The sequence below is a fragment of the Brassica napus genome, chromosome A6 (assembly GCF_020379485.1).
Source record: "Brassica napus cultivar Da-Ae chromosome A6, Da-Ae, whole genome shotgun sequence".
NCBI classification, from domain to species: Eukaryota; Viridiplantae; Streptophyta; class Magnoliopsida; order Brassicales; family Brassicaceae; genus Brassica; species Brassica napus.
The window spans coordinates 16,966,381-16,987,137 of NC_063439.1; the positions used below are offsets into that span (position 1 = coordinate 16,966,381).

Consider the following 20,757-nt stretch of genomic DNA (forward strand, 5'->3'; position numbering starts at 1 on the left):
TGCTCACTCCTCTTCTCTGAATATTTTTCTGAATTTTTCATGAATCTTTTCTCACAGATTTTTCTCTCTTCTTTCTCTCTTTCTCTCTGAATTTTTCTCTGGTTTTTCTTGCAGGTTATGAACGTCCAGAGGAGAGAAGAGGGTATTTTATATCATAAGGAGTTGCTTCAGATGAGGGTTTGCTCCCACAAAAGACAAAGATGAGGTTAGACAGCTGGTGACATGCTTCAGCACACCAAGCAGCACAAGCAGCTGAACTTTTCCTTCCCATGAAGAAAGCTACAAGCAGCTGAAGCAAGTAGCTTGTGACCAGCATGTGACTTCTAATGAGCAAGCAGGCAAGCAAGTAGGTGTAGGTCATGTGACCTAATTACTGAGGAAGCAAGTAGGCTAGAAGGTGCAAAGCATGTGACTGTTCAGAAATAATTTTAAGAGTTTTGTCGATATTTTCCGGACTGTTTCGACTAAATATTTTTCATCATTCGAATCTCGTCCTGCTCTGAATAAACTCACCCAGCATGAATAAAAATCAACGATAATAATTAACACTCGACCAGAACCATCAAGAGATGGTTTTTCGACCAAAAGACAGCCCCGTCGAGATTAATTCACCGTGTCGATTTTTATTTAAATTCTGATCGATCAATCTTCAAACTGATCTTAAAGAATTTTCTTGACCAAAATTATATCTGCTCGTGAGGGTTATTACAGTAATGCAGTTGCGCTTAGGAGTGGGAAGCAATTAACTGATCTGGCACCCAAGAGATTCACAACAGCTGAAAAGGGGAAGCAGAAGGAATCAGAACAGCCACCTGTAACCGCACCAGCAGACGAGGAAGAAGAAGAGCTTCCTGCTAAACATACTCCGACCACTACAGAGCAGCCTACTGTGGTTGTTCGCCCAGCGGCAGAACCTGTTCCCACCCGTGACTATGTGCCTAAGGTTCCGTACCCTGTTCCTGCTAAGGCCACACGCAAGGACAAGGAGGAGATGAAATGCAGGAAGATGCTTGAAGACTTAACAGTCAGACTCCCTCTCATGAGTGCAATCCAGATGATGCCATCCATGAGTAGCTTTGTGAAAGGACTGATTTCTGGAAAGATAACCGATGACAGTGAGTTCATGGTGGTCTCTAAAGAGTGCAGCGCTGTTCTCCAGAACAAAAGGATCAAGAAGCTGGGTGATCCTGGAAAATTTGTCTTATCCATCCAAATAGGGAGAACAGTCTTCTCGTGTTCGCTAGTCGATCTGGGATCAAGCATCAACCTCATGCCATACTCTGTGGCTAAGCGCCTTGGATTCACGGATTTCAAACCTACCAGGATGTCCCTAGTGTTTGCTGATCGATCAGTGAAATCTCCAGTCGGAATTATCGAGGATATCCAAGTTCTGGTTGGGAACACACTTGTCCCTGCCGATTTCGTTGTTCTGGAACTCGAGGAAGAATCAAAGGATCCTCTGATCCTAGGCAGACCATTCCTATGCACTGTCGGAGCTATCATAGATGTGCGACAGGGAAAGATCGATCTCCACCTAGGAGACATAGTGATGAGGTTCGAGATGAATCAGATGCTCAAGAAACCTATGCTGGATGGACAAACCTTCACTGTCCAAGAGGAGGGTGATCCGCTGGAACCGAGTGATCAGATGATTGAGGAGATCCTTATAGATGATCCGCTGGAACTAGCCTTGACTAGAGCTGAAGCAGAACAGAATGTCCAGAACATCGACGCTGATGGGTACGCCAAGATGTTGGACTCCGCCAGAACCATGGAAAAATTAGTGGCATATCTCAGTCTGGGGGAGAACAATGCCTCGGACTCATCGAGCTCACCTGTTCCACCAAGTAGGAACAATGACCCGTGGAGTGAATCCAAAGCTCCAAAAGTCGAGCTCAAAACACTCCCTAAGGGGCTCAGGTACGCATTTCTTGGACCAAATTCTACATACCCAGTAATCGTAAATGGTGACCTGAACAATGCTGAAACTGCTCTTCTCTTATGCGAACTTAGGAAATATCGAAAAGCATTAGGATATTCTCTAGCTGATATACCTGGCATTTCACCTGATTTGTGCATGCATAGAATACACCTAGAAGATGAATCAATGACTTCTGTAGAACATCAAAGGAGGTTAAACCCAAATCTGAAAGATGTTGTAAAGAAAGAGATAATGAAACTTCTAGAAGCTGGTGTAATTTACGCGCTCTCTGATAGTAAGTGGGTTAGTCCTGTTCATGTAGTGCCTAAGAAAGGAGGGATCACTGTTATAACAAATGAAAAGAATTAATCCCTACTAGAACAGTAACTGGTCATCGCATGTGCATTGATTTCCGTAAATTGAATGCTGCGACTCGCAAGGATCACTTTCCACCTTCCTTCATTGACCAAATGCTTGAAAGATTGGCTAACCACCCTTACTATTGCTTTTTAGATGGTTATTCAGGTTTCTTTCAGATTTCCATCCACCCAGACGATCAAGAAAAGACGACGTTCACATGTCCTTACGGAACATACGCCTACAGGAGAATGCCTTTCGGGTTGTGCAATGCTCCAGCGACCTTTCAACGCTGCATGATGTCAATTTTTACTGATCTAATTGAAGACATAATGGAAATTTTCATGGACGATTTCAGCGTCTATGGGAGCTCCTTTAGTGTCTGTTTGTCAAACTTGTGCAGGGTTCTGAAGCGATGCGAGGAGAAGCATCTCGTGCTGAATTGGGAAAAATGCCATTTCATGGTCAGAGATGGGATTGTTCTAGGACATAAGATTTCAGAAAAAGGCATCGAAGTGGACAAGGCAAAGATCGATATCATGATGAGTCTGCAACCCCCAACTTCAGTGAGGGGAATAAAAAGCTTTTTGGGACATGCTGGTTTTTACAAAAGATTCATCCAGGACTTCTCGAAAATCGCAAGACCACTCACAAGACTGCTCTGCAAGGAAACAAAGTTCGATTTCGACAACGAGTGCTTAGCTTCATTTCACACGATCAAGGGAGCTCTTGTCAGTGCACCGGTTGTCCAACCCCCAGACTGGGACCTCCCTTTCGAGATCATGACGGACGCGAGTGACTTTGCAGTGGGAGCAGTGCTTGGACAGCGGAAGGATAAGAAGCTCCATGTGATCTACTACGCGAGCAAGACACTGGATGAAGCTCAATGTAGGTATGCCACCACAGAGAAGGAACTCCTGGCCATTGTCTATGCTTTTGAGAAGTTCCGATCATATCTGGTTGGGTCTAAGGTGATAGTCCATACAGATCATGCAGCTCTCAAGTACCTGCTCACGAAAAAAGATGCCAAACCGCGACTCCTGAGATGGATTCTCCTCCTTCAGGAATTTGACTCGGAAATAAGAGACAAGAAGGGGGTAGAAAATGGAGTAGCGGACCACCTTTCCAGAATGAAAATAAACGATGATACAGTGATTGACGAAGAACAACCAGTGGAACACGTCAGTGCGATTGGTCTTTGCTACGCGGAACAACCAATGCGTACAGAAACAGCTTGTTCTTCGCAACCAGAGCAGTTTGTGGCAACAATCCAGAAGCAATGTCCTGATCTACCGTGGTTTGCTGAGATTGCAAATTTCTTAGCTGCTGAAAAGGAGCCTCAAAAGTTCACGGGGAACGAGAAGAGGAAATTCTTAAGAGAGGCAAGGCACTACTTCTGGGATGAGCCTTATCTATACCGACAATGCAAGGATGGGATCTTCAGACGATGTGTTCCGGAGGCTGAAATTCCAGGGATCCTACACCACTGCCACGGATCTCCCTACGCTGGACACTTCGTCACATTCAAAACAGTCTCCAAAATTCTCCAAGCGGGATTCTGGTGGCCAACAATGTTCAGAGATGCTCACGCTTTCATATCCAGATGCAATGCATGCCAGCGAATGGGCAGTATCAGCAAAAGGAATGAGATGCCTCAGAACTACATATTGGAAGTTGAGGTGTTCGACTACTGGGGAATAGATTTTATGGGACCTTTCCCACCTTCTCACAAGTACGAGTACATCCTGGTTGCAGTCGACTATGTCTCTAAGTGGGTAGAAGCAATTGCTAGTCCGACCAACGACGCACGAGTTGTAACCAAGATGTTCACCTCCATCATCTTTCCAAGATTTGGAGTACCTAGTGTGGTTATCAGCGATGGTGGAACTCACTTCATCAACAAAGTGTTCCAAGGATTACTGAGCAAGAACGGCGTGAAACACAAGGTTGCAACCGCCTATCATCCCCAAACGAGTGGCCAAGTGGAAATTTCCAACAGAGAGATCAAGAACATTCTGCAGAAAACAGTCAATACCACGCGTAAGGATTGGTCCATCAAGCTTGACGACGCTCTCTGGGCTTACAGAACAGCCTATAAAACCCCATTAGGGACAACTCCCTATCATATGGTCTACGGCAAGGCATGTCACCTACCTGTGGAGCTAGAGTATAAGGCAGCTTGGGCTGTCAAGCTGCTTAACTTCGATATCAAACCTGCTAAGGAGAGGCGAACAATACAGATCCATGAGTTGGAGGAGATTAGGCATCTGGCCTATGAGAGCTCCAAAATCTACAAAGAAAAAACCAAGGCATTCCATGACAAACGGATCATCAGCAGAAGCTTTGCTCCGAATGATCAGGTCTTACTCTTCAACTCAAGGATTAAGCTATTCCCTGGAAAGCTAAAATCCAGATGGTCAGGACCTTTCACCATCAAGGAGGTTCGCCCCTATGGAGCTGTTGTGTTGCTGGACACAAGAGGAGGAGAATTTGTTGTTAATGGGCAGCGCCTCAAGCCTTACCTTGTTGATACAACAATCGCTGAAGGTGTAGAAATACCCTTAAGTGATCCCCTTCAAGCCTAATCGGCTCACAAAGGTCAAGCTAGTGACTGAAAAGAAGCGCTTGGTGGGAGGCAACCCACTGGTGAGTGTAAATATTTCTTTTATTTCTAAAAAAAAAAACGAAAACTAACTTGCAGGAAGAAAATCAAGCACTTCTCAGCAGAACACTCCGGCGCTTGTTCCACTGATTGTTCCCAGGTAAGTGCTCGAACAAAAAAAAAAAAATAGAGAAAATGGGAAATGGCCTATTTAAGGCCCACTAACTTTACCCCCCCCCCCCCCCCCCCCCCCCTCCCCCCATTATATCTAGAGCCGCAAACCAACCTCAAAGAACCCTAAATCGAAAACTCTCATTTCCTATTCTTCTTCATCGATTTTGCTCTAATCTCTTGGATCCTATCGAGATCGGTTTGGTTTTGCAGGAATCACCTATCCGATCAAGGTAACCGCTCAGATCCCCTTCCCCTTCGCGCATCAAAAACGCGGTTTGGAAGTGTCTCCTCGAATCCTCGTTACCTTGTGCTTAGCGATTTGATCTTAGATTGTAGCTATAGATTTCACATTTGCTACTAAGGTCTAATTTGTGCTTGATTAAACGGAATAGGAACATATTTGTTGATTGCGGTTCTTGAGAAATCGCGATTGAGTTAGGGCAAAATGCTAAACCTAAGCGGTTGTGGGTTGTTTAGGAATTGATGGACTTGGGCAGAATTGAGAGATTGGAATGTCCCATCGTTTCTGAACAACCGTAGAGCATAGCTAATTTGGAAATTGATTTTGTTTTGCAGATGCCTCCAAGAACAAGGAACCCTAAAGCACTCAAGGCTTCTCGTGGAGCAGCCACGCCTTCTCACTCCGCGAACGTCCCATCCTCCTACCCATGGCCGAACAAGGCTGAAGGTCAACCGATCAACATCAATGACCCACTACTCCTTGACTACAATTGCGAGGGGTGGGACAAGGAGTCCGCAGCAAGGTACAACAGGCTTCTCGCAGCAGAGATCCTGCCCACACGATTTGCTCACGCGGAGACCTTAGCTGTTCTTGGTCTCGAGTCTGATGTGTTCGAGACGCTCGACGTCATGGGCCTCGCTCCTCTCTGCTACCAAGCCCAAGTTCTCTATCCAGATTTGGTTCGCCAAGTGCTCGCAACAGCTCAGATTACTTACCAGAACCCAACTGCGCCAACATACGAGAACTGCTACTTCTGCTTCATGGCTGACGGCAAGTTCTGCTCCATCTCTCTCCACGATCTAAACGAACTACTCGAGATCGCAGACACGCCAAGAGAGGTCTCAGTTGACAAAAAGTTCGCGCCAGCAAACGCCTTTTGGGATCTCATTGCGACAGGGAAGTTCACTTCTCGCAAGGCTTATCAATCACAAATCCGAAACCCCACTCTGCGTATCATTGCCAAGATCGTCTCGAACATCCTATTCGCAAAGGAACACACCTCCAAGGTCACAAACGGAGAGCTGCAGGTTCTATACACCGGCCTCGAGGATGAGATCCGTAGAGACAGGGTCATACCGATACAGACTGTGAAAACAAACCCTGGATTCCTTCTCATCACGATTCTCTCTGAGCGCAAGGATTCCATGGTCCGAACAGAAGACAAGAAAGACCGCTGCGGCAGTGTTCTCACACCCTTGTTCAAACGCTTCAACATCGACCTGGATTCCTACACGGTTGTTCCTGAGCTTGAGTACATTGACACCGCCTACTTGATCACATGCCACATCCTGCGCGACGAAAGCACATACAAGTTCGCAGACAAGGACGGGATCACTCTCTACTGCAAGCTCCCTCTTCCATGGTTAACAGACTTCACAACCTTGGAAAACATAGTGTTCTTGCCCAACGCAGAACACTTGTGCGAGGACCCCCGTGCGCCAATTCCAGATGAGAATGCGGCCAAGGATGATGTGGAGGACATGACTCCACCTGCTGATGGTGCTTACGACCTAGAGGACCTCACGGATGTTACAGATGACCACGCCTACAGACGTTGGATGGTGGACTCTCAGAAGAAAAACAACAGCCTCATGAAGAGGATCCTCAGAGCACTCACTGGAGGCTGCATCAGAAGTCAGGTTGAGCAGACGACGCAAGGAACAAGGCGCCCAGGCAAAGAACCAGCGGGCACTTCAACTAGAGAAGAGAGACTTCCGAGGAACCGGAGAACAACCGGCCACTCCAGCAGCGGCGATTCAGACTGATTCCGAACGGACTATTCCTATTCCCTTGTTTTATCCATCTGAACTATTTATTTCCCTGCTATTTGTTTTCGGTTTGGTGTGTTTTAGCCTCCTTCGATTTATTTTCACAACCAGGGATGGTGTGAGGTAAGTCTGGGGGAGAAACTCTGTACGATTTCCATGTTTTTATTGAGTCAGTCCCTAGGATCGAGTCAGTCCAGTCAAACTTATTGTGGTAATCAGGACCTTATATTGTGATGATTTCTTAACCACCTCGTGCTTTAACCTTCTTATTCAGTGACCTTAGCAGTGATGAAAGACCCACACATGGACCTGGAACACCCTGACTTATCTCATTTGACACTCCAGAAGTTCTCCACCGATCAGGTTACACTGGGTAGACTCAACTCCACTATATCTGAACCTAATATGGACTTTAATTCTTCTTGTTATGGGTACTAGATCAGGGAAACGAGACCTATACTCAGGACTTCTTATCCTTTATATCCATCTTGCTGTTCCTGAGTAGCTAGCTCATCTTTAGCTAGTTCCCACCTTGTACCTTAGCCTTCATTCCAACTTCAGCCATTTGTTTTTCAGTGTTATATGTGCAGATATGTGCAAAAAGGTTGGAGAGGAAAGGATCAACGCAGCATCTTACTCGTTAATGCTGCATAAATTCAATCAGAAAGGAGAACAAGCAGATCAAGGGACCAAATGCTCCATGACTAATGAATCGTGCAAGTATAGCAGAATGATGCGAATCGGATCCACCAGTGGCCTCCTTAAAATCACATGTTACCTCCTTCTTCGTCATCTCATCTCTATTTTCATGCCATTCAAAAAAAAAAAAAAAAAAAAAAAAAACCTTTCATTTTTAGCATTTCACGATGGAGAAGGAGATGAGTTCAAGGGAACATGAGCCACTGGGAAAGCCAAGAAAAAGTTTAGGCTAATTTTCGGAGAACATAGAAGGGGGCGAGCAGAGCAGTCTGATGACTGTTCCAGAACAGAGAACAGCCGTTCGAGAGAGAGCAAAAACGAGTAGAGGCTGTGGACATCAATGGATCCGTTCTCTCTTGCCATTTTGTGCGATATCCTGCATCCTCTAAGAAACCGGTAACCCCTAAACACTCTTAACTCCACCATTAAAAAGCCTGTACTATACCTAGACCGTCCACCCTGAGTAGCGCCCATGACAAGAAGCTCACGAAAATTCTAATTGAACAAATGGAGTTTGGTCTCGAAAGTGTCGCTTTTTCAGGTCAAGATGTAGAGTAAGGAGCAGATCTGTGAACAGCGATCAGGGGTTTCCAGTAAGTGTGTGTGGTTCTAATCTACTGCTTGTATGGTTCAGAGATTTGTGGTAAGAGCATGGTTGCTGAGAATAAGCGAGTTCCCACACTTTCAAACTTTTCTCCTGTTCTTGATACTTGCCTTGTTCGAGGACAAACAAGGATCTAAGTCTGAGAGAATTGATATATGGTGTTTTTCACATCATTGTATAGGTGTTTTTGTATTGATTCGAGTCCTTAATCCGAGTCAGTCTAGTCCTTTTTGATCTTTTACAGGTCTGGAGTTGGTAGAAGAATGAAGAGAGCGTGCTTGAAGAGAAGCTGACCTTTTGGAGCATTTTGCGGAGAACACTCAAGACGAACAGTCCCGAGACTGTTCTCAAGCAGAACAAGCAAACGGAGTGAACCCGAGGTTGCTCCCGACAAATAAGGAAGCTTCTATTTTCGGGAATTAAGGCCTTGTTGCCCTAATTTCTTTTCTACCTATTGGCGCCTCCATATAAAGACGCCACCTATCCTATTTTATTTCTGACGCTAGTTTTTACGAGAGAACTATTAGCTTTTGCGATCTGCAACTTGTAAGGGAGAAGAATCCATTCTCTCATAAAGAAGACCATCTGAACCCTTGTTTACTACTCTTATTATTATGCAGTTTCATTCAGTATCTATGTCTTTGATTGCTTGCATCATGATTGAGTAGTGATCTAGCTCGCCTAGGGTTTTTAGGGTGTTGAAATATGAGCTAAACATAGATAAGCTATTCTTGATTATTCTTCATCCATACTATTCTTAAGGCTTCCATTAACCTGATCACTTGATGTTAGATCCTAAGTTTATCGCCTAGCTAACCGCTTAGGAGAAAGCTTGACATGTATTGGATGAGCTTAGTATCCCTAATCAGCGAAAGTAGATATTAGGGTAGTAAGTGAACTGATCGGACCTGTCCTCTAAGGCTTGCAGTCGTTTCTCATCTCAACGACAGTTAGATGATGGGATCGACCAGCAAAGAGATCACCACTACGACAGTGGGGTGTTCCAGCTGAGTGATCCGAGTTCTAGAAAGTACTGCACCGCGCTTGAATAATTGTTTGGCTCTAGCTCAACACCCAATGAAATACCCTAGGTTAGCTTCCTGTTAAATTGAATTAATCTCTAGTTTACTTGTTTTCCGCGTCACCAATTGAATTGAAAACCATTTTTTTCTTAGCTTGATATTGAAATTTATAAGAGTAAAGTGTAGACTGGTCCTCTGGATTGAATCTAAAAGTACTATAATCACAACTGTTAACTTGGCAGTAGCGAAGATTCATATTTAGTGTATCACATATACTGAAAAATTTCTTCAGAGATATGGCATGAAAATGCGTCTTCTAGTATTGTTCCTATGCAAAAAGGTGATAAGTTTAAATCTTAAGCAATATCCGCATAATGAAATAGAATTTAAAGAAAAGAAAGCTGAAAATAATTTTGAGATATGTAGTGAAGAAAATATCACTTGATCACATATAAGAAATCAACACACCCACAGGTGGTTGGATTTTAAAACTCAGATTTTAATGGATATAATAGTTCTACGCATTACAAATTTATCAATGTGTATCTCATCAAATGAGATACCTTATTATGGAAAAGCTTAGAGTTGTAATTGCTTTAAACATCCAATGCAGAGGCTGAGTATGTGGCAATTTTATGAGGCTTTTATAAAGTTAACTATGATTGCAAAATTATCTTTGAGTTTGAGACCGTAATTGTTCAACTCTTTATGTGATAGTAAAATATGCAATCTTAAGTAAGACATGATATCTTAAAAGATCCAAGTATATGAACATTAAGATTGATATATGTCATAAAAGTAAGATTTTAAAAGAGAAAATTTTGTCATTATGCATATATCCACTAAACCTATGGTCACAAACATATTTACGAAAGCTTTAAACCCAAAGACATTAAAGAATATCTAGAAATTATGGGTCTAATGGATAGCTATTAAAGTTGTTTGATTATGTATAGCATATATTTTACAATGTATATGAGTTCTTAACAACTTTCAAATCTTTTGCATTCCGTTTCCAATGTGCACACCAAATATTTGTAGTTGGATTTATGATAACGGAATGAGTCTTTATATAAGACATAAAAGAGACCATTATGATAACTCCTACTTATGGTCTAACTATGATAGTAAGTAATGTAGTAGTGCATGGAAGGAATCATGTTGCAAAATAATATGTGTCTGCCATGACTCTCATTGTTTGCTAGATTAGGACAATTATGATGCCCAAATGAAAGCAAAAGTTTAACAAATAAAGCCGGCCTTATGATTCTTAATAAGAAAGTTTAAGGGATTATACCAAAAACGAAGTGGGAGAATGTAAGAAACATTTATTATGTATATGCATGAATATTTCTTCCCATAATGTAGTCTTATGTTAATCCATTTTTTATTGAGATTGTTAAACCCTAATGACACTTGGTAACCAATAAAATTATAATTAAAGGAGTTAGTTTCTAATGAAAATTAACTAACGGACAAGTGATTCATGTTCTAGAAGGCTTCTCACTTTATGATTCATGAAAACATGTGCCAATGTAAGAAGACATTTGAATTAAGTTCAATGCATCAAAGGAGAACAAGTTCAATGTTTGAATAAATTCAAGAAATCTAAAACACTTGTCATTACTCAACGTTGATGGATGGTTGAGATTAAAGGATGAAACTTGCCAAGTAAGTAAAAAAGACTTGGTGAGGAAGTAATCAAAACTTGATGAGGAAGCTAGGCCTCTCTCTCCAACTTTAAATAGTGGCATTTGGACCATCATAAAGACACATGAAAGAAAATCCTAAGGAAACACCGAAAGAAAGGTGTGAAAATCGAAATTCACACTGTTGATTTTAGTAAATGGAGGAAAGTAAAGAAACCCTAACTTTTCCTAAGGTCCCGAATTCTCTGCGAGAGCCAACAACAAGTGATAAATAATGTGGAAAATATGAAAAGACCTCAAAACGAATTTATAGAAAATGTAGATCTTATTTGAATCCGCGTAAGAGCGTTGCGATCATTACAAAAGATTATAAAAGCTTTGGCCACAAGATCTGTCAGCGAGTTACCTAGTTCCAGCCACCTAAAACCTTAAACCTAGTTCTGTCGCAGCTTGATAACAATAAACGAAAAAGATACGAAAAAGTTTTGATTGATGTCGAACTGAAATTTATGAAATGTTGCCTACATACCCCTTTCGAGGATCAAGTCGAACGTACTTCAATCGAAAGAGTGGAACAAGAGATCGAACTGCCTGAGCGAGTTTGTCTACTATTTGAGTGCTAGTTTGGGCCAATTTTTCGCTAAAATCGTAAGTGGGCTTTTGCCACGTTTTAGACCCTTTGAGCCATTTTTCGACGAAAACGTTTTTACGATTTCTTTCAGGAGAATAACCTTCAATGCGACGTTGGTTTTAAAAACAGTGGAGATCAATCGTACAGCCGAGATAACCTTGGTGTTTTATAAACCGTTATTGTTTTATACGGTTGATTCGAACATATACGAGAAAATAAGTCTTCGTCATTTTTATCGTAAAGTTTCAACGGTTACTCCGATCGAGATGAAACAAGAGACAGTTTGACCGAGGCCCGAGGGGGGGGGGGGAGTTTCGGAGATGGGAATACATAGCATTGGACTGATCCGACTCACCTAAAGGTGAATTGAAATAGACTGATCCAACTCGCCGTTGGGCGAGTTGGAAATGGATCATCCATTTCGCCTAACGGCGAGTTTGATTTGGTCGATCCACCTCGCCGTTGGGCGAGTTGGATGAAGCTCATCGAACTTGCCCAACGGCAAGTTGGATTGGTCGATCCAACTCGCCCAACGACTTATCCAACTTCCCCGATGGCGGGTCAGACGGTGCTGGTTTGGTTTTTCCGATGCTCGGGAATTATCTGTTCGATGGGTTGAATGGTCCCTTGCGAGTAACTTGTTGTGCAATAGTCTTTTAAAAATACAAATTTTCAGTTTTCCGTATTCTTATTTTCTTTTTAGAAAGTTTCTCAGAAAATTTCCGAGTTGGATCGCCGTACGGCGAGTTGTCTAGCCGGCTAACGGTCCAATTCGCTGTACTGCGAGTTGGCTAGCCGGCTAGAGGTCCAACTCGCCGTATGGAAAATATTAGTTTCAAAAGATGCAACTTTTTAAGTAAAAAATAAGTTATAAAAGAAAAGGCATAATCTATAGAAAATACACAATCTTCAATAACATTAGTTAAATAAGTTATAATAAAGAGACACATTTGTAAGAAAATCATTTGTTGTGATTCTATGATTGTGTTTGACCATTCATAATTCATAAGCATATGATCCTCACTAATAATAGGTACCGTATAAAATGAAGAGGTATTACATTTGTAGTTTACTAATTTCTAACATCATAAATGTTTAATTTCCCTAGAAACTTACCGATGAAATTTTCCACTTTTTTTCGAGTCCAAACTTCCCCACTTGAGTGATGCACTTGGGATGTTGTTGAGGCTATGATAGATCATAATAATTGTTCTGGTCCTCCTAATCAAATCCCTTTTTTACAAATTCTCAGCGATCTAGATAATTTACAAATTATACATACAAGTTTGAAAAGAGAGATGGGACAATACTATAATTTGCAATCACAAACAACACACAAATTCAAAAAAAGAAGCGTTATTTGAGATTCTCAGATCTGTTCTTTTGCGAGGTGTCAATTATAACATACAAAATATAATTTAGGAGTTATAACAAATGTATATGACCAAAAAAACACAATGAGTTATGAGTAAAAAACATTGTAAGTTGTAACTACCCACAGTTCAAAGTTTGTATGAAAAAGTATCATTTTCAAAGACGAAATATGTCAGCATCTATAAATAATCTGAGAAAAAAAAATGAAGTGAGTTGCTGTTGTTCGTTGGCTAACAAAGAAGATGCAATTATTCACTCCTCCTTCCAGCCTTCCACGCATTCCTAAGCATTCAAAAAAGTTAATATCTTGAAATAGAACAACCACCGACTTGATTTCTTTTCCTATATATTAATATGTTAACTCAAGAAATCATCAATATCTTCTCTATTAAAAGAGAAGTACCATTTTTATCTACTATTTAGAAGTCTAGTAGGACCATTTCATTAATCACATAATATGACATAATAACTAATAAGAATATTAATAATAAATTAATTTTAACTATAGATTTGAATTTTATTTTCAGTTATAACAAAATCTGTTGAGAAAAATCAAACAAAATCCTACTAAATTCTTAAATAATTTTTATTAAATATTGCATTAACTAATTTCGTAATTAAGTAATATAATGTTTTCATTTAAATAAATTATCATCTACCACTAAAACGGATTCAAATTTGTTAATCATGTCATATTTTTATATAAATGAAGTTATTAACATATGTTAAAATTTTATTTTTACAGCTATATATTTTCAAAAATCATATGTTAAAGAATTTTTTTTTTGATTATTTCAAATTATGAAAACTCGAAAACGTAATAAAAAAGATAAAATGTATAAAACAAACTCCTATATTAATAAAGTAATAAAAAACCTAAACAATAAAATTAAAGAGTTATAAAATACATAACACTAATATGTAGATTGTATATTTAAATTTATAGAATAATATCAAAATTAAATATTTATAAAATAAAAATATACCTGCACGATGTGCGGGGTAAACTCTAGTCAATATTATTAAAACATAATCATTCCTATTATTTGCCCTCTTATTACCATGGCATATTACATGTTATGCCTCTGCTTTTTGAAAATGTGGTTTACTCTCATTAAGAATATAACAATAATTTTTTTTTGTCGACCTACTAAATATGATTCAACGTTAAAGCATAAGGTAGAAAAGGATTCACGTTTCTCTTATCGTTTGTTTTTCTTATGCAACCCACTTGAATGATGGATCCATTAATAAATTTTATACTAACACTAAATGACTAATACACATACTTTTTACAAAACCATTTACTTATTCACCTCTAACCTCTTTTGATTCCATATTACTACGATTAAAAATCAATTCAGCCAATATTTCTAAAGTTTTTATAAATATAAAAAATTAAACCAAACATTTTCAAAATCTTAGTTAATTATCATAAAATTAAATTCAAAATTTAAAATGAATAAAAAATACAAACTTATAAAAAATATATAATTTTGTGTAATATATGAGAAATTTAATCTGTTTTTAAAATTTTATTATTAGATTTTTTGGTATTTATAGAATCAAGCGATATTGAATCACGGGTTTTAGAGGTTTTATCCAATTTTATCAGATTTTCAATTAACAGAATTTTATTAAATTTGAACTGGATATATATGGATTGTCGGATTTACCAGTTCGACCACAAGTCTATATCAGATATGAAAACATGTTTTGAAAGTAAAAACAAATAAATTATTTTTTAAATAAAAAATTATAATTCCATGTAAATTTTATAAAAATGACAAAAACATAATGATTTTATGTTTCAATTTTATCAAAATGTTATCAAAATGATCAAAAACATGCTTTGAATTCAGTGAATAATAAAAAAAAATCAAAAAAATAAATGAATAATCAATTTGAAATAATTAATCGGTAATTTTGGTACATCTACAATCTACACATTTCACGTTGCTCAATTATTTTATTTTTTCATTAATAAACTGAAATTATACGAGATTACATTCATCTTCTTCCTCTCAAAATCCTCTGTATATAATAGCAATGAACAAATAATCAACAAATAGTGAGCAAATTGATTTAGTGGGAAGGAGAGAGGGCGAGAGGAACAACAATCGATAAGCAACCAGTGTACAGCAAAAATTTTTTTTGACTAGGGGATGTGAAGGGCAAGAGACGATGACCGAGAGAGAATCTGATGAATAAACTACAAGAAAACAAGCAGCAATCAATAAACTATTCGGATTGAAAGTTCTAAGCGGAATACCGAAATTTAGGAGAAATAGCCTTCACCTTTAACCATAATCAGAGAATGTTCACCTTTAACCAACATCAGAGAATGGAATGTGAGTCCAAAACCTGTTTTTCCATCGACCGACTACTACTCACCAACGCCATACCAGATCAGAAAGGATCAAACACAAGACAAGAGACAAGATTAAATTAAATAAAGCTAGTGTTTATGACAAATATTGCTTGCGTCACAAGACACTTGGAAAATGGTGCACTTAACCTTACGGACTGGATTAGGATTGTTGGCTGCTGGTATGATCTCGGTGTATCACAGCGTGGCTTTCTGATGACATTACATACACCTCCGGTGGCTCATGATTGATAGTCGTGCCTGGTCGCGTTAGGACGGTGTGTAACGGTCCGGTTCTTGACCCAAAAATTTCCATAAAAAAATGGGTTTCTCTACGGCCTATTTGGCAAAAACCTAGGGTTCCCCTCACCTTGTCCCTATAAAAGGAATTGCAGCCTCTCCTTTTGTCTCATCAGAAATCTGAAGCGAAGCTCTGCAGAGAATTTTCGAATGCCGAAAACCCTAGCCGTCGAACTCTCTCTCTCCTGCGCCGTCTCTCTCTTTTCTCTTTCCTCGCCGTTGCTCTCTCTCTCCTGCGCCGTCTCTCTCTCTCTCTCTCTCCCCCTCCTCGCCGGCGCCTGGGGTGGTGGTGGTGACCATATCTCAACCTTCTCTTATCCTTGTTCCAGATCCAAATCTAGGCTAAGGTGGAGTGTCTTGAACCCATCTTGTTTCCATGTACTGTATACTCCTTTGATTAGACCCTGTTTGAGAGCTAGGTTGATAGAACATGTTTATTACTAGGTTGATAGATGAATGGATCATGATGCATAAGAACCTTCATACTGTTAAATGAGATTTAATGAACTGTCTTGTGTTGTTGTGGTGATAATTGATTGGTAATTGATATTTGTATGATTGGCTTGTGTAGTTCCATAGGTTGATTGTGAATGAAAGCTAGGAGGCTAGTAAGAAATGAATGCTAAGGTAATAGATGACTATTGATTGATAATGTTACTATGTAGAACTTGAATGCGATGTGTAATGTGTGTGATACCGATAACGGGTGGCATCTAGTGAATGAGTTCAAGTACGAGTCTAAGTGTAAAAGAAAGTGAATGAGAATGAGAATGGATAAGTGAAAGTGAATAAGGATGTGAAAGGATAAGTGAATGTATAAGGGAATAACGTTAAGGTTAAGCATGAGTTTGGGGAATCATATAGAGTCTAGAGGGAGTACGTGGGGTAGTAGTTCTACGCTAGGCACCCATAGGAGTGTGGTGGAATCCACAGGAATATGGGGTAGTGGTCTAGCGAGAGGTACCCACGGAGAAAGAGAAGACGAGCCAGCCGCGAGAGGCGAGATATAAAAACGTGCATTGTAGAGTCCTTAGTTCATGGTCGGGTATCTGGGTGTTAAAGGTGTCATAAGATTGAGTCATTCTTGTAGGTCGAGTCGGTTAAGTCTATGGTTGGACGTGTGTGGCAATGAGTGAGATCATTGTATTGACTGATCGTTAGGTTGTTAGAAATGTATGGAATTGAATGTTTGGAAATAAATGATGATGATATGAAATGTTAAGATGCATTAACTGATTGTATTGGCTAGTCAGCCCTAGTTCCCGCATAGAGTAGTATAGAGTGTCATGCGGACAGGCTGGTCTAGAGTCACTTTACTGAGTAACTTGTTGCTCATCTCTCCTTTTCCCTGTGCGCAGGACTGTAAGTAGAAGTATATGGATGTGGGTGGGACGGTATTTCAAAGAAGGTTATGCATCCGTCGACTCTTGGGACCACTAATGGGACACGTAGGATTGTCTAAATGAGTAGACACGTGTCCATAATACCCTTTCAATAATTCCGGTCGGACGCTGAGGGATCGGGCTGTTACACGGTGGCTGGTGGCTCCTTCGTTCCCCATTACGTCAAGGAGCAACTTCGCTGGATCTTCAACATCAATGCTTTGTCTCACGTGGTGAATAATTGATCACGTCTCGTTGTCAACAACACAACGTCTCGTCATTAGTGATACCAACGGATGTCACGTAAGCAGAATAAAAGGAAGAAGAAGAGAAACAAAAGTAAAAGAGATGATGAATAAGGAGATCAAAGGAGGAAGAAGACAAGAAGTGATCTTTCTCTTTGACTGATGATGAAATGACGAATGATGATGAATAGATTATGCCCATAAGTAGATGCCAAAATAGAAGGCTATAAGTTTCAGTATATAAACTTGTTAACAGATGCAACTTGTTAAAAGACACGATTGTAGAAAAGTTGTGGTTTAAGAGAGGTGCTCTTTCGGAGAAGACAACAAAGGAAACGTCTTTTGGCAAAATAAATTGAGACTATTCTATAAGACAATATCCTAAGATTCTAACCGATAAATTATAAAAGTCAAACAAATTTGGCTGTTGGATTGAAGTTTTTTTTCCTATAAAAAACCAGTGAAGTTTCCTATTATATATAGATTCACATATTGTTATGTAAAACTATTACGCATCCGTTAATTTGTGCCAAAAAACAGTAACCGACAAAAAAACTGAATTAAATTCAATAAATGAAAACGTTTTGATTGAAATTAATAAGTTGACTAGTAAAAGGGGAAAAGTGGTTTAAGGGACGACCAAGTTAAGTAGCCGCCGGAGAAGAAAAAAAACATCTCCTCCTTTTTTTCTTTTTTAAATTTCTTCATTAATATTAATTGCTCAAAGATTCTCCTCATACCAAAAAGCGCGACTTTTCCTGGTTTCCGATGTTACCCTCGCAGCCGCAAGATCGCCATCTCGGAGCTCCGGGTCCTAGCGGCGGCGGCGGCGGTGGTGGAGATGAGCTCATTAGAACGTACAAGGGTTGGAAAGGAGATAACGTGAGCTTCTCTGTCTCTTGTTATGATTTCGTTTTCTGGGTCCGTTAGATTAAAGAGCCTTTTGAGTAAGATCTGAATCGAAAGCTTCTCTCTTTCGGTGGAATCTAATCATAATCTCTCTTTTTCTGGGAATTTATTGGTGCAGCTTTCTTGATTTGACTTTGAAGTTGTTTTCATTTTTCAGGTGTTCTGCTTTGGAGGAAGGCTTGTGTTTGGACCCGATGCTCGGACTATACTCATCACCATCTTCTTGATCACTGCTCCTGTCACTATCTTCTGCGTTTTCGTTGGCAGAAAGTTTATTGATGACTATCCTCACCATCGAGGAGTATCAGTTCTCGCCATAGCTGTTGGTCTTAATTTACTGGTGAGTCCAAATGTTAGTTCCCTCCCTCATCCTGGCCTCGAAATGATACTAAAGTATTTCAACCTCCACAGGATCTAGTATTTCTGTTTATAACCTCGGGGCGAGACCCTGGAATCATACCGCGTAATCTGTATCCTCCTGAGCCAGAGAGTAACGGAGAGCCACGTCTTGCTCATACTCCTACTCAGACCCGGTTGCCTCGGACAAAAGAAATGCTTGTGAATGGAATCACTGTCAAGATCAAATACTGTGACACCTGCATGCTTTACAGACCGCCCCGTGCTTCTCACTGCTCCATATGCGATAACTGCGTTGAGAAATTTGACCATCACTGTCCATGGCTTGGTCAATGCATTGGATTGGTAATGGCTCTTTAACCAAATCGTCTTTGTTATATCTCTGAATTCGCTTTTTATCTTTTGTTTAAAATGCAGAGAAACTACAGGTTCTACTTCATGTTTGTATTGTGCTCGGCTCTTCTCTGCATTTATGTCCATGTGTTTTGCTGGATCTACGTCAAGAGGATTATGGATGGTGAGAAGATAAGCATCTGGAAGGCGCTTATCAAGACTCCTGCTTCCATCGCCCTAATACTCTACTCTTTTGTCTCTGTCTGGTTCGTTGGTGGGCTTACTGGCTTCCACTTGTACCTAATCGGTACCAATCAGGTAAAGCTCTTGTTTCATTACAAAACCGTTTGAATAATGTAGCTTCTTGCTAACATTCGCTCTCTGTTGTGGGTTTTTGCAGTCAACTTACGAAAACTTTAGGTATCGGTATGATAGACATGAGAACCCTTTCAACAAAGGGATAGTTGGGAACTTCATGGAAGTGTTCTGCACAAAGGTTCCCTTATCTAAGAACAGTTTCAGAGCAAAGGTACCAAAGGAGCCAGCGATCCCACCAAGGATAGTAAACGGAGCCATGTCAAGCCCGAGCTTGCAGAAAGTTTCCCACGACATAGAGATGGGGAGAAAACCTGTGTGGCACGAGACGGTAGAAGAAGAGCTCGGTGACTTGGAAAAGGACATGGAAACAACGGTTACATCGAGGGATTTGAGCAGAATGCTTCCACCAGAAGAATCTGAAGGGCGTGGGATTATGCATTCAAGAGAGTCGAGCAGGGGAAGGAGAGGAGGTAGCTGGGAATTCTCAAGCCGTGTTAACGAAGATTTAAGAACAAGAGATGAGTCTGTGTCGATAAGAGTTGGTGAAGATAGCTCAGAGTCTTCAGGCAATGTTGCTTCCAGATAAATTACAGGTTGAGATATCTGATGCAGCAACATTTAGAAGCAGAACTGGAACTGGTATAGCACGGTTATAGTCTCCGGTTTACGCCAATTACACTATTAAAAAAGCCTAAGAAAAAGATCAATCAAGATTTTGATTCATTCAGGTTTGCTTGTTTGTTTACATCACTGTAACGAGTTTGTGTAAAGTAAATGTTTTATTTGACAAGAAAGCTTTTTAAATTATTGGTACAAAACATACAGTCACAGACCAAGGTAACAAACAATATAGGCATTTACGTACCTTCGGTTTACTTGAGAAAGCATCTGAGAGTAACCTTTTAATAGTGTTTTGTAAACTGTACCGGCCAACTATGATTCTTTCATTTAACTGAGTTCAGGTTTGTACTAGAACTGGATTTAATTGGAATCAGTAATAACAGTGAAAACCCGGTAAAAACAGTCTGAACTGGTGACCGACCCGGGTTTATTAGAAAAACCATTTTTCAATGTTTTGTACATTAGAGTTTGGTGTTATAAAAAAGTAGATTAGAGTTATTTCACTTGGCTTTGATTTAGTAAGATTTATTATTAGATTTGAGATAACCTAAATTGAACAAAAAGAAAAAAAAAATGTGGGCACAAAAACCAAAAGTCTAGATGAAGAATTTTATAGAAACTTGTTTGAGATTGGGTTATATCGCTCGGAGAAGGTACATCGAGTAAACAGAACCCGATCCAATTGATTTAAAAGCGATCAAAGAAATATGCCGACTTAGAGAAAAAAGGAAACAAGTCGACCATAACGGAGTAGACCGATGACCGAAATGAGACATTCACAAACACATGCAATTCGACACAAGATTAAAGTTTTTCATAATTACGTTGCTCTTGTCGAGTTGATCCTCTTTCACAAGTTCGTCGTTTTTACATTTTAATCG

At 39.9% G+C, this 20,757-nt stretch overlaps 1 protein-coding gene across 1 annotated transcript; it reads left to right on the forward strand.

Annotated features, from left to right (window-relative positions):
- Positions 1-17,961: 17,961 nt before the first annotated feature.
- Positions 17,962-20,062, forward strand: LOC106363543 (probable protein S-acyltransferase 5). The gene is made up of 5 exons (XM_048734883.1): positions 17,962-18,220; positions 18,405-18,587; positions 18,659-18,949; positions 19,022-19,255; positions 19,338-20,062. The coding sequence occupies exons 1-5, from the start codon at positions 18,107-18,109 to the stop codon at positions 19,839-19,841; spliced, it is 1,326 nt and encodes a 441-aa protein (XP_048590840.1). The 5' UTR covers positions 17,962-18,106; the 3' UTR covers positions 19,842-20,062.
- Positions 20,063-20,757: the final 695 nt, after the last annotated feature.